Raw genomic sequence first — 14,397 nt, 5'->3', positions numbered from 1 at the left:
CGAAGAAATTAGTGGGTTGTGAAGATAATCATTTAGAGAGCTGCCTCATGCCTGTACCAAGTGACTCCTTCTGGTTGGAGAATAGGATAAAATTTTAGAGTTGTGAAATGACAAACCATTTCAGGAACAATAATAATTTAAACCTTAAAATCTTCCAAAGCATTCTCAATTGAAGGGGTGCTGATATCAAATTCAATTCCTCCATGAACATGAAAATACTGATCCGCTTTGTAGTGAAAATTCTGGCATTTAAAATCTCGTCCATAAATAAATGGAGGCAATTCTCGCTCTGTCTTGACATTGTCATCTCCAAAAATGAAAACAAACTTTTGTTTAAAAACTGAACAACAGCATATAAGTGATCATATTTTAGAGGTCTAAATTCTCTTTCACACATAGTAAAAAAAATCCATGTGAAATGGAAATCTTGGCAATTACATCCTATAAATTTATGTTCTTAATGTATATTTTAAATATTAAAATATATTTATATTATATTTGGGGCTCTTCTGTAGTTTCACTGTACAGTAATTTCAAAAGAATGGTCAAAACATTATTCTACTTACTGATTTATATGTGTGAGCTTAAGATTAATACCTTACCCTGAATTACCAGAACAGATTTGAAACTCCGTGCCTTAGAGAATCTTTAGTTAAATAAACAAAAATTATCTGAGGTAGTTTAGGAAAAAAGAGACATTATAAAGAAAAAGGTGAGTATCACTCACACGAAAAAATAACCACCGATTTTTCTGGAAAGTAATGAAGCCACACATATAACATTTATTTTAAAAAATAATCTTCTAAAATTCTGGCAAGGACTAGGCTTATTCAATATTTTGATTTGTTAGCAGACTATGGTTTCATAAATATAAGGTACATAATGTATTTTGAGAAATGCAAAAGGTCCTAATCTTGCCACCTGGAAATTATTAACTTTTAATCGTATTTGCTTCCAGTAATTCAAGTAATAGAACACTACAGATACAGCTAACATCCACTTACAGCATATTAGTTTCATGCATATAACATTCCCCCCACTGCCATCCCTGGACAAGCACTGTCATGAGTCCATTTTTAATAGTTCACAGATATGGATTATAATCTTCACCATCATAATTCTAATAATACAAAATTTCATTAAATGATTTGCAAAAGTTCTACTGAAAATTTGCCCCTCTAGAAAGCCCACTCTAATAAGCCTACATGTTTGAGCACCAGTGAAAATATACAAATTGTGTGCTAATCTGGGTGGGAGAAATAGTTTGCACGGCATTCCTGTCAAATTCCGTATAAACATGGTCCTATTTTAGCTCTCCATTCTCTTACGTTGGTCTACTTGTTTATTACAGTGCCAGTATATTACTAAGGTTTTTAATATGTTTTCATCTTTTTTCCAGAAATGTAAGACCATTCCTGATTTTTTACTGCTCCAAATGAATCTGGAATCAATTTCTAAACTTTCATGAAAAACACAATTGGGATATTGAGTAGAAGTGCATTTAATTTATAATTTGGATGAGATATCATATAGTGCCACTGTTGTCCCATCATGAACACGGCTTATTTCTCTATTTTCTCAGAACTCATTTTCAGTCTTTCAATAGCCTTTATGATTGGTATCAATATATACCATGTACTATGTGAATGTGCCAAGTATTTTTAATTACTTTGGAGACATTACTTTTTTTATTATTATTATTTCTAACAGGCTACAGCTTGGTTACTTGCTTGGATCTGCATATTAGCAACAAAATTGAATTTAAATATAAATTTAATATATATTTACATTTCATATTAATTTCTGGTGATATTCTTACCTGAAAAAGGCTGAAGCAGACTACTTAAACATGGAACTTTCATCTTCTTTTTTAAACTCAATAGAAATGGAGTCAGAAAACATATTAACTTTAGGTATTCTATCCCTTTTCTGATTTCTTTTTTCTTCTCAAAATGTTTTTGAATAATCTTTTTTTGAAGATATAATCTTTGCTGTAATCTCTGGTAGGTACAAATATCAAGATAATCCTGATTATATTTTATAGCATTAGTAAGCCAATAGGCTGTTTCAAATATAAAAACATTTTCATACTGTTGAACTTGTGTAGTACTGAATGTCAACTTTAGCATAATATTTTCAGCATATTTCATAAATGTAGCTATTTCTTCAGGGCTATTGGGATTATATGTTGGATCTTCATTCATATCTTCATCATAGATTCCATTAAAGTCTGGATCCTTTGTAATATCAATCAAACCTTTAGGGTAAAAAAGAAAACTTTTAGACAGTGAAAACTTCATAGTATACTTGACTTCTGGATAAATCGAGCAGATTAAACACAGGGTTTCATTGAAATCCAACCAAAATGACGGTAAAGGGACAATGAAATGCCAATTCAACTGTCCAAGAAGGAAAGCAGACAGGTAAGTGGTAACTAAGCAGACCAAAGGAATTATAAAGAATAGACTTTCATTCTCTTTGGAGAAATACAACACCATGGAAATATAGTAACATATGTCCCATCTTTAACCAAATAAAATATAGAAGAACAACAAGAAATGTGATCTTTCTTTAAGCAGAGAAACAGCTTCCTTCTTGGACATAAAGCTTTTTCAGGTCCTATATTACACATTCCTTCTTTTTGCTGATAACAGAAGCTAAACATACACAAGAAACAACTTGCCTATAACTAATTATGATGAAACAAGAATATTAAACTTGATTTTACTATATATTATAAATGACAAATTTCCTATATTTTCTCCGTTTATATTGAAATTAGAGACTTTCATGCTGTCCATTGTCTTCTAGCACAGTTACATCTATAATGTTACCCCTTAATCTCGGTTTGAGAAAATGGCTTAGAATCATAAAACACAACTGTAGAAAATGTGGAGTTTGTTTGTAACATATGTGCCTTAAATGTGCTGTAAATAATACATCAATGTGTTCCCCTTTCTTTTTCCCTTTTTTCCTTCCTCAAATCTATATGTTAAAAAAGCCAGAATACTCTTGGATTTTTAAGATGGCCACTATGATTCGTCTCCCTTTCGCAAAGGAGTTCATAAGATAAATAAAGAGATTATAAAGAAATTAAAGCATTTCTGACAGTTAAAATAGGTCTAAATACAAGCCAGAGCATTGCTGATACCTTTAAAGCTTTGTGGCGTGGGTGGTTGAGAGCCAACATGCAGCAAGTCAATTCTCACCCCGGAAGGGCATGGGCAGGAAGGATTAGAAACTGGAAGCACATGGAACCTCTAAACGACAGGTCATGGCATAATTTAAAAAAAAAAAAAAAGATTGGTGCAAAGTCTGACGAAGGTGCAGTGGTGAGACCCCCCCCCCCCCGCCCCCGATCGCTTCCCCACAGGGCATCGCCTTTACCCCCGAGGCACAGTGGAGGGCCAGGAGGAGCGCCAAGTGCTGAAAACCGCCGAAAGCCTGGTTAAGAAGAATCTGCAGGCTGAACTGGGGAGATCACAGTCCCTTCCCCTCCTCTGGCCCAGACTCCTAGCCCCCTCCCAGCAGGAGACTGGAGGAAAAGGACCTATATTTACAGCATCTGGGGAGAAGTCTTCCCCGATCACTCCACAGTGCGGTGCACCCGTCGGCAAGCCGGCTCCCGCCTCCCGCCCGCCGCCCCAACCAGAACAAACAGCAAGGGTCACCAGGATGCGGAGAGCCTCTCAGTGAAAGGCCGGGACTGGAATGAGGAGGCCTGGGGGAGCGAAGGAAGGAAGGAAGGATGGAGGATGGGAGAATGGACTTTGGAGAGTAGTAAAGGAAAGTGCCTAGAGACGAATCAATCCGCTCAGACGGAAGGAGGAGGGTGGATGTGTGCAGAGCGACGTCTCCGAGGAGAAAACGGAACTGCTGCGCTACCGGATCTATCGCTGCGCTGCCAGGAGCTCAGTATTTCTGACCAAAAGTTTGAGGCTGAGATGATAAGTACAATAGAAAACTAAGCTAACCTTTTAAAATGACTCAATTGTTTATGTCACAGTTATTAATTAAAGGTAATGTGATTGTAGCATGTTATGCAAATCAGCTGGGAAGATATATACAACGTCATAGTAAAGTGAAAAAAAATGAGCCAGGACTTAACCTAAAATTGGATATAACTGAATTTGGAAGATGGGGGGAGGAACACAAGAGTCTATTGTTAAAACCTCTACGCTAGTTTCTTTTAATCTTACCTCCTACCCTGGTTTTGCTCCTGCACTCCAGATTCTTTCTCCGTGCCTAACAGAAATCTTTACTTGAATGTCACAGCACTCCCAAACAAAATCCATCCCTCCTCTCCCCAAATATGCTTTTCTTTCATTCCCTATCACCGTTAAAAAAAAAAACAACCCACTATCAGTTCCTCAAACTAAAAACCTGAGAGTTTCCTTCAATTCCCTTTGTCTTACATTGTTATAAACCATTTAATTTCTACATGTATTAAAAACTTGCTATGTACTGTAGATGTGACAAGAATGTAAAGCCCAAAAAGACACACTTTTCTGTCCTCTTAAGCTCTCAAACACAGGAAATCTCTTAAGGAAAACAGATGAAGCCAATAATTTCAATACAAAATGGTACAGTGTGCACAGAGTAGAGGAGACCGTGTCTGAATCAAGTCTCAAAATGAATAGCAATAACATGGGGAAGATTGCGGAAGAGTGGGGTGAGGGAAAAGGGCACTCCAGATAAAGGACAGCGAATGAGCAGAGCCATAAGAAAAACCACTTTACTTGACCAGCTTTGGGAATTAAATAAGGTCAGATCAAGGGACCTGCCCTAATTAAAATCCCCTCTCAGCAAACAGGATAATATGGTCAGATTTTGGGGGGCTGTATTGTCTGTTGCTGTTTTGTTTTTTTTTAAGTTGAAGTATAGGTGATTTACAATGTGTTAATTTCTGGTGTACAGCATAGTGATTCGGCTATATAAATGTGTATATGTATATATATATATATACACATGTGTGTGTGTATATATATATACATACACATATATACATACACACACACACACTTTTCAAATTCTTATAGGCTAATACAAGGTATTGAATATAGTTCCCTGTGCTATACAGTAGGTCTTTGCTATTTATCTGTTTTATATATAGTAGTTAGTATCTGCAAGTCCCAAACTCCCAACTACTGTTTTTTTAAAGGTAGTGTTTGCTGGTGGTTTTGTACAGTGCAAAGCTATCAGAGAGGTGAAGTTTAACCTGGCCTCACTGATTCCCAGCAGTCTGCCTTTCCAGAAAAAGAGTTGGCCTCCTGCAGAGTTCCTTAGAAATCCACTGGAGCACAGTGTTTAAGGCAGTGATGTGGTCAGTTGTAAGGTTTGAACCCAATCTCTCAGTAAGCCAAAAGAGGAGGTGCTGTTTCCCCAAATGTGAAGGATGATATAGCAATTCTTGCCACTAGCTTGCCACCATACAGCTGTAACTATGAGGAATAAGCTGAGAGCACAGGGCTGGAGCCAAATTTCCATGAGTCACACTCGGTATCAGACCCCTTTTACCTTTTGTTTCCTACCTCACTTCCTCCTACACCATACATTTCACTCTAGCCATTGGTGCATGGGCCAGCTCTGCACAGATATAACCTGACTGCACCTTGCCGTAGACACAGCACTACCCTGGGGCTTCTCTACCACTGTGTGTTGGACTCCTGATGGAACCCATCCAGCCATTCATTCTGATGCATGAACAAATCTGAAACTGTGAGGGAGTTAACCCCCAGGCAACCTTTGACCAGTGCAGAGAAAGGCCAGGGAATATACGCTCCACTCTTCCATCCCTTGGGCTGACAATCCTAAAGCATATTCCAGGTGACTCCTCAGAGAGTCCCAGCAAAGCTGTCCCCAATTATCCAGATGGTGAAAGCTCAATGACACATGCTTGGATTGATGTTTCCTCCTTTCTTATTCACTTTTTCTGTTCTTCACTCCTATTCCTTGGAGTAATTTCTCATAAACTACCCTGCCTTAAGCCCCCATTTCAGGCTTTAATTTCGGGGGGGTTACCTAGGCTCATATACGTTGCTCTTGTATGCTGGTCTCTGACCTTGTGTTTCCTTAAGCATGCAGCATGAAAGCCCCCTTTTCTAAGAGTCCAGGTCCCTTTCCTGGAGTCTGATGCATGGCCCTGCAGGATTTCACAGTGATGCTCCAGATGTGGTACATGAGAGGAACCTGGATCCATTTCTGTTGCTGCCTCTGTGAGTCTCCTCTGCTCCAGCCTGACTCATGTGCCTCTGCTTGGCCACTTACCATTGTTTGCACCACACCACTGTTACAGTGCCTGAAGCACTTGCTGGTTCTTCAGCAGACCCCCACAGTGAAGTGGAGGGAGAAGAAAACCCCATCTGGCACTCTTCTTTGCTCAGCAGTCAATACTACAAAGTAGTTTACTGTAACAGACACAACTTTTCCCAGGCACATGTTGGTAGAGTCATTGGATTTGTAAAGATTTCTAGCCTTATTTATATACAGTGAAAAGGGGATTAGAGGCAGAGAGAGCAGTCAGAAGGCAGTTGCAGTATGTAAGCCTGGAGAAAGGGTGTATCAGGGTGTTGTAGTAGAGGTAAACCAAAGTGGATGATTTTGAGATATTTTAGAGGTAGAATCACAATGGTCAAGACATGAATTCCCATCCAGGAAAGGAGAATTAAGTAGAACTGTCAAGGACTGACATTTAGCTATGTATCAATATGGCCACATTGTTAAAATATTGAAATCTTCCACATTGCTTGATAAATTGGATTGCCCTGAGCTCTTTGAATGCCTCCCTCCCCTGGGATAGCCTGGGAAGCTCCACGATCCAGCAAAGGGTACACACAACAAGCAGGAGGTCTCATTATTGCTGATGTCTGTTCTGACTGGTCAGTGCTCATGCTGTGCCGGTGGTTTATTTTGAATATCACCCCTGAATATGTAGGCAATGGAAGACAGGCAACTTTAGTCTCTGGGTCTCCGCACCTCCACTTGCAACTTTATTAAAATGTTCCTATGTGTGTCTGCTCCCCTCAAAGGAGCACAACTGTGAGAAAATCCTCATAGAGGGTGGCCTCAATAAGACAGATAGCTGGATTCAATAGACCAGATGCTGGGGCATGAAGTTGCCTGATACATCTGACTTTACCATCAGCTAAGCCGGAGCCCTCTGTCCTTAGTTACAAAGCAGGACATATGCTCCCTCCTGCCCGGCCATGTCTCTTCTTACTACTGATGCTCTCACTGGATGATCCAAAGGCTCCTGTGACTTTAACATATGAATGACTGAATCCTCAATGTACACCTCTACCCTGATCACGGTCCAGAATTTGACTTTTCTAATGGAAGTTTTCAGATATCTAGAGATATCTGAATCTAAAAAGGCTCATTGTTTCTTTACCAGTCTGTCAGCTCTGGGCTCTGCCTTGCCTGACACATGCCAGACTGGAATGATGATTCCTTAGTCCCACCTCCTCTCTGAGGAGAGTCTCAGAGTAATCTTTGTAAAAAGAGAAGAAAAGCAAACCCAGTTTTTGTCAAAATCGTCAAAGCTCTAACATTAAAAACTACTATCCATTCCTGCTGATCCTGCTGATCCTTAACCTCCACAGAGCTCAGGTCTTCACAAAGCTCCTGGCATCATCTCCATCAAGAAGGGCAAACCATGTAACTTAGTTTTCCAGACACATCTCAGCCAATTCAACTATGCAAAGATGTCATCTGGCTTGTGCCAAGTTCTCTACTGTTGTCCAGTAACTTAGTGAACAGATTACTAGATAACTTCCGAAGGGTCATCAACTATGAAAATGACATCTTAATTTAGTTACACAACCTGAACTAGCCTTGGAGGTCCTAGAGTGCCAGAGTTCACTTCTAGGGTAAATGCTACAAAATGTTTTGAAGACTTTGACCATGCCATATTCTCTTCAACAATGCCTCTGCATGACGTGACAGTATCAGTAGCCTTTCAGAGGGAACTACGAGACCACTCAAGACAATACAGAAATTAATGGAATTTATTAGACATTACTGGCAGTATTTTGCATTTCTTCACCCCAGTTACCCCAAAGCCCTGAATAACAAGAAGAGATTTATTATGTTCCAGTTAGAGCTATAATCTTTTAGAAGCCAGCAATCCTTTGATCCTCTGGTACTCTGCACCTACCTAGTGGCATTTGTGCTGATTGCAACATTCCCAGAGGAGGAGAATTTCTGTCTATACTTACTACTCTTGGAGCCTGCTCTCAACAGAAGTTGATTACCCTGCCTGGAAATGAGAGCTATTAGCTATCTAAACCAGTCTTTGAGACACAGAGACACCATCTCCAAGAGATGGTACTGCTTGCTGGTAAAGAAAAGCTACAGAGCCTGAAACATATCTGGAAACCCAACCTGCAGCAGGTGAGTCAGGCTGCCTTCTTGTCATCAAGCAAACCTTATTCCCCAGGCATCTGAACATCACAGCAATCTAGCCACAAATACAGCAAATAGCATAGATGGCAAACAAACACTTCTGTGGCTCAGGTCCCAACCAGAATTCAGGAGGTAACATTGAAAAAAAATTAAAGTTTTACTGAAACCATAGATTCTTTGGAATTTGAAAAATATGGCTAAATACATAAAACTGAGTCACTGATAAATTACTTCTAAATTTTAAAAAATGACTTCTAATAAAAATAAAACATATTAAATTCTCTTACCTGCTGAACTAAACTCTGCAAAAATATCTCTCTTTGTTTGAGGATTCCCATCTGGATCGATGTCCATGATGGTTCGCCACAATTCAGAGAATCTGGCTCGCTTTTCTTTGGGCATGTATATTCCGTGCCATAGTGCTTTCAACATGTAGTCAACACTGATCAGAATCTGCCCAATTCTGGTGTCACAATAAGCTGGAGGTAATTGACAAGAAGAACTCTGATCATAGTTAGCTTCTAAACTGATCGACGGGATTTGATTTAAGCAATAAATTCCAATAGCCAATTCCCTTATGATCTGATGGACTTCTCTATAGTCCAAGAGGGCAGTAGTGTCCATAGGAGTGAGTAGGATTGCAGTGGAGAAAGCTACATTATTTATTTGACTCATAATTCCAGATGGGGTGTCTAGTTGAGAGCGGCCATCTTCTTTGGCAGACAACCAGCTAACTAGGGCAGTCGTTAGCAACTCCTGTACTTCATTCCGATCATACTTTTCAAAAAAAGCAGAAGCATTTCTCTGTACTGCTAAATTTTCCAGGTAAGTTTCTTTGTCTTGACTTTGATCAAATCTAGGTAATCCTTTTTTGGACAATCTTAACATTTCTAATTAATCCTAGTGTGTCCTTTTTGAAGTTTCTGCAATAAATAAAAAGGAAAAGACAAGCCATAAAATTTGCCATGTAATGAAGCTGTATTTCTCAAGAAATAATTTCATCGTTACAAGCTTAATTGTTTCATGGTCAATCATTTTCAATTATTTTTAAACTTTTTTTTTTTATAATTGAGGTATAATTGACATTCTTTATCTTAGTTTCAGGTGTACAAGGTAAAATAATTTTATATTTGTATATATTTTGAAACTATCACCACAATAAGTCTAATTAACATCTATCACCATACACAGTTACAGGATTTTTTTTCTTGTGATGGAACTTTTCAGATTTACTCTTAGCAACATTCAAATGTGCAATAAGGTATTAACTACAGTCATCATGCTATACATGACATCCCTATGACTTATTTATTTTATAATTGAATTTGACTCCCTTCACCCATTTTGCCCACCCCACCTCTGGCAATCACCAATCTTCTCTGTATCTGTGTGTGGGTTTGCTTTTTTTTTCTTTCTTTTCAGACTCCATAGATAGGTGAAATCATACAGTATTTGTCTTTCTCTGTTTGACTTATTTCACTTAGTAAAATGCCCTGAAGGTCCATTTATGTTGTCACAAATGGCAAAATTTTCATTCTTTTTTATAACTAAATAATATTCCATTGTATATGTATACATACTACATTTTCTTAATCCATTCACCAGTCAATAGACACTTAGGTTGTTTCCATATTTTGGCTGTTGTAAATAGTGCTTCAATAAACATGGCAGTCTATGTACATATATTTTAGAGTTAGTGTTTTCATTTTCCTCAAATAAATACCCATAAGTGGAACTGTTGGATCATACAATAATTCTAATATTTTTTCAGGCTTAAACTAATTGTAGAATAAGCAATTTGAAATTTCAATTATAATAAAATTGTAAAACCTTTGACATTAATCATATTCTTTTCAAAAGAAGTCAAAAGATACTAAAAAGTATGTCAAAAAGAAATGTCAGTTTATACATAAGAAGCCACGGTTGCATACCTATTCTTTTTTGTTGTGGAGACTTTTTCCCGAGGTCTATTTTGTTTTCAGTTTTGTTTTTATTTTTAAGCAAGAAAATAAAGACTTGGCTTTAAAAGAAAAAAAAGCAAAGACAAGAAATACCTGCTTAACTTTATCTCTGTGCAATAGAAATAGAATTTCTGTGCAATGCCTCTCTGTTCCTGGGATAATAATAACTATAATCACTATTTATTGAGCACCTACTATTTGCCCAGCTCTTTATACATATTATTTATTTAATATAACTGGACCCTTTGTACATTGTTCTCAAATCTAGCCTGTACCGAAATTACCTTTGTTAAGACAGATTGCTGGACCCTATCCCAGTTTTTGATTCTGTTGGTTGGAGTGAGGCCAGAGAATTTCCGTTTTTGGACAAGTTAGAGGTGATGTCGAAGCTGTTAGTTTGGGCAGGACACTTGAAGAACCCAGATCAGAGAGACAGGCGTTGGCATCCCCACGTTGGAGACTAGGAAGGTTACAGAACGTGCCTGACTGAGGTTTCACACCTTCAGAATCAGAACCTACCCAGGTTCGCCCAACCTCAAGACCAAGACCTGTGCCCACACGGCCACGGGAAATGGGAAAGGAGAGAAGAGGAGGGGGGAGGGAGGGAAGAGGTGAGGGGAGGGGCGGAAAAGGAGGGGTAGGGGAGAACAGGAGAGGAAAGGGAAGAAACCTACTTTGAAATGTCAGTGTTCTTGTACAGGAGAAGGAAGGGGTGTCCACGCTGGTCTCGGAGAGTTCCTGCGGGCGGGGGTTAGCGGTCGCCTCGAACGGCCTCTCGCTGGGCCCGAGTCCGCCGTCACGAGCCCCGCGTGGGCGAGGGCGAGGGGACCCGCTGCGGGGAGGGCTGGGAGCGACCCTCCTGAGCCGAGGGCCTGGGGAAGCCTCGCCTCGCGCAGCCGCCCCGCCCTCCTGGGAGCCCTGGGCCTCGCCCGCCGTCCAGCGCTCGGCCGGACCCTGCCGCCGCCCGGGCGCGAGCCGAAACCGTTGGTCCTCCGGGCCTGAGGCGGCCGGGCGTCGCCGCAAGGGGGCGCCCCTGTGCTCCCGCAGGCGGGCCTCCACGGCGTCGCGCTCCCTTGCGGCGGCGCAGGTTCTTCCCGGGCAGAAGTGCCCCCTCACCCCGCCCTCCCGGTTAGAACTCAGTCCTGCCTCGGGCTCTGCGCGCCGTGCATCTGCACCATTTTCTGCTTTCAGTGTTTGTTTCCGCGAAAGCCAAAAACAGAGTGGCAGAGGCGAGGGCGCCAGGCTCTGAGCTGGCCCTGAGTTGGAATCCCACCTCCATCATCATTCTTTCGTTCAACGACCATTGACGGAACGCTTATTGTGAGCCAGGCACTGTGCTCGGAGTTGGAGACCAAGGAAAACGGCAGACACAACACCCCAAGGAGCTTACAGTTACACAGATCATTATACAGCTGTATTTAAACAGTGCCATACATGGGAACAAAACTTTACATAGAGAATAAGAGGGATTTGGGCACAAAATTAGCGGAGGAGGTAGGTAAGGGCCAGACTCTGCAGGTTGCCGAGTTAAAGCTTTTGGACTTCATTCTAAAAGTTTAGGCTAGATTGGTGGCAGTAGATGGTAGTGGCAGGCTTGCATTGTGACAGTGGAATGGAGGGCTGTGGATGGGTTTGAGAAATAATGAGATGGCCTGGTGGTAACAGACTCAATAGTGATAGAGTTGAAAAAGAAGGTGGTTGTCTAGGTGACACCCAAATTTCTGTCAGGAACAACAGGGTACTGGGGCAAGACTAAGAGTTCAGTTGTACCCGTGAGAGAACGAAGTAGAAACGTCGGATGTGCCTGAGATACACAGGTCTGAGCTGAGAACGGGCTGCTGTGGTTAGACGTTATACATTTGGGCAGGCTTCAGGTAACTGAAGCCAGGGCAGTGGCTGAAATCAAGGGCGAGACCAGAGGAGGAGAGTTGAGAACCCAGAATGGAAACCTGAGGAATTTAATATTTAAAGTGTGAAGTGGAGAGGGTGGAGTCAGCAAAGAAGACAAAGAGCAAGTAGTCAGGGGAGCAGGAGGAAAACCAAAATTGGTCACAGAAGCCAAGGTAAGTGTTTCATGAATAATGAATGGCCAGCTTTATTGGATGCGGCTGCTAGGTCAAGGGAGATCAGAGCTTTTCCACTGAATTTTGCAACATGGAGTTTTTGGTGACTGGGGGCAGAATTTCTCTTACTCCAACCATGTCATTATTTTAGCTGCTGTGGTCGTAGTGAATAATAGTAAATTTGTGATTGCTCTTCCTGGGCAAGAGATGTCAGAAAGTCGCTGCCTTCTTTAAGAGATTTGCACATTTGTACTTATGAAGTAGTAACAATTTATGTAAATTCCTGTATCTAAAGGTTTTTTGTTCAGGTACCAGACGGTTTGTTCTGTGTCTCAAATCTTGGGAAAGATTGTTCCTTTGTTTAAGGATTAACATAGACCTTCATTCCAGAGTTTATGGGATTAAGTTGCAAGAAAGTTGTAAACAACCAGGCCCTCTGGGGACTGAAGAAAACCCTACCAAAACCAAAAAAAACGAACAAAAAACACGAACACTTGCTGGAGAAGGTAAGCTGGAGTTTCCCTTCAGAGATTCAATTGATTAAATTATGCATGTGAAGCTCATAGAATAGTGCCTGGTATATTTTTACCATTGAACTGTATTGTTACTCAAAAATTATTATTAAATTCAACTCTAGGCTATGGGGCAAATCTTAGTTTATCTACTCCCAATATGAGCAACATCTGTTTAGTGCTCAGGACCATGTACACTGTTGCATTTGTCTGCCTTCAGACAGAAGAATGAAAGTTATTTATGTAATATCTAAATCTGGTTTGAACATTGCATTTACCAGGGAATAAATTCAGGGCATGTGAAAGTCTCCTGATATGTATCGGCCAGAATTCTGAAATTTCTTTCCCACTATGATTAAAAGAATCAAAGTATGTCCAGATCCAGAAAGGGTGTCAGCCCTGACTGGGGACAGATCCCAAACATGACCTTGGTATATGGTGGTCACAACTGAATAATGTGGGTGGATGTCAGGTTGGAGTGCAGTGAATAGGTGAAAAGGTGGAGAGGATGAGTGTGGATGAGAGGCAAAAGAATGTAAGCAGAAGATAGAGGACCTGGGGTGTTCATTTTAAATTGGTATAGACTACAGAACATTTTAAGTAATGCTATAGAGAAGAGGCTGGAGATACTAAAGAGATGGGCATAAGGTTTCTGAAAGGCAGGAAGGGCTGGGGTACAGAGAACAGGTGGATCCACACATTTTTCTTTTGAATGGGAAGCAGGGAGAGAAGGATGGGGGCACAAACAGGTGCGTTAGAATTTCTGGTGTTGGAAAGGGTTGTAGTTCTTGGCTTGATGACTTGGAGTTCTCTGTGAAAAGCGTAGGTCATGAGCTGAGAATGGGGAAAAGAGGGAGATTAGAGATCTGTGGGACAGGAGAATGTTTAAAATAGTTTTTAAAAGTTCTCAGAGTGGGACAGTGAGCTGCCTCAGGAGATGAGCCACGTATTGCTCAGGAGTGTGAACCTCAAACTTAGCTTCTCTACACCTTAGTTCTCTCATCTGTCAAATAACAACAGTAACAAATTGAGTTATTTCTGGATGTAGATACCATGAAAAGTAAAAGCTGCTTTTCTTCTAGTGTTGCTGGTGGGACATTACTCCATGTAAGAGTTCAAAACAATGTTAATATCACAGTTTAAAATATCCATGTTGTAGAGATCATCATTGTAAGTGAAGCAAGCCAGAAAGAGAAAAGAAAAATGCCATGATATCACTTATATGTGGAATCTCAAAAAAAGAAAAAGAAAAAGGACACAAAGGAATTACTTATTTATAACTCAGATGATTGATGTCTTGAATATGTGTAAGCACATTTGACTGTCCTTTATGATTGGATTACTGCATTCTGTTGATTCTTATTTTGTGGTTGGCTTTATTCCTTTGATAAGTATGTAAGTTTAAAAAGCTAAGGCTCTAATCTGTTCTTAGAAACAATGAACAGTACATATACGTGA

At 40.3% G+C, this 14,397-nt stretch overlaps 1 protein-coding gene across 1 annotated transcript in view; it reads right to left on the bottom strand.

The window, feature by feature from the left end:
* Positions 1-14,352, bottom strand: part of ANKAR (ankyrin and armadillo repeat containing) — a 59,976-nt gene extending 45,624 nt beyond the window's left edge. The window contains exons 1-4 of the mRNA XM_032479915.1: positions 11,039-14,352; positions 8,691-9,326; positions 1,820-2,257; positions 144-307 (exon numbers count right to left, since the gene is read on the bottom strand). Of these exons, the coding sequence (XP_032335806.1) occupies positions 144-307; positions 1,820-2,257; positions 8,691-9,291 (1,203 nt within the window). The 5' untranslated portion in view covers positions 9,292-9,326; positions 11,039-14,352. The remainder of the gene's footprint in view (positions 1-143; positions 308-1,819; positions 2,258-8,690; positions 9,327-11,038) is intronic.
* Positions 14,353-14,397: the final 45 nt, after the last annotated feature.

The sequence above is a fragment of the Camelus ferus genome, chromosome 5 (genome assembly GCF_009834535.1).
Source record: "Camelus ferus isolate YT-003-E chromosome 5, BCGSAC_Cfer_1.0, whole genome shotgun sequence".
Lineage (NCBI taxonomy): Eukaryota > Metazoa > Chordata > Mammalia > Artiodactyla > Camelidae > Camelus > Camelus ferus.
This window is presented reverse-complemented; position numbering and strand designations above follow the sequence as displayed.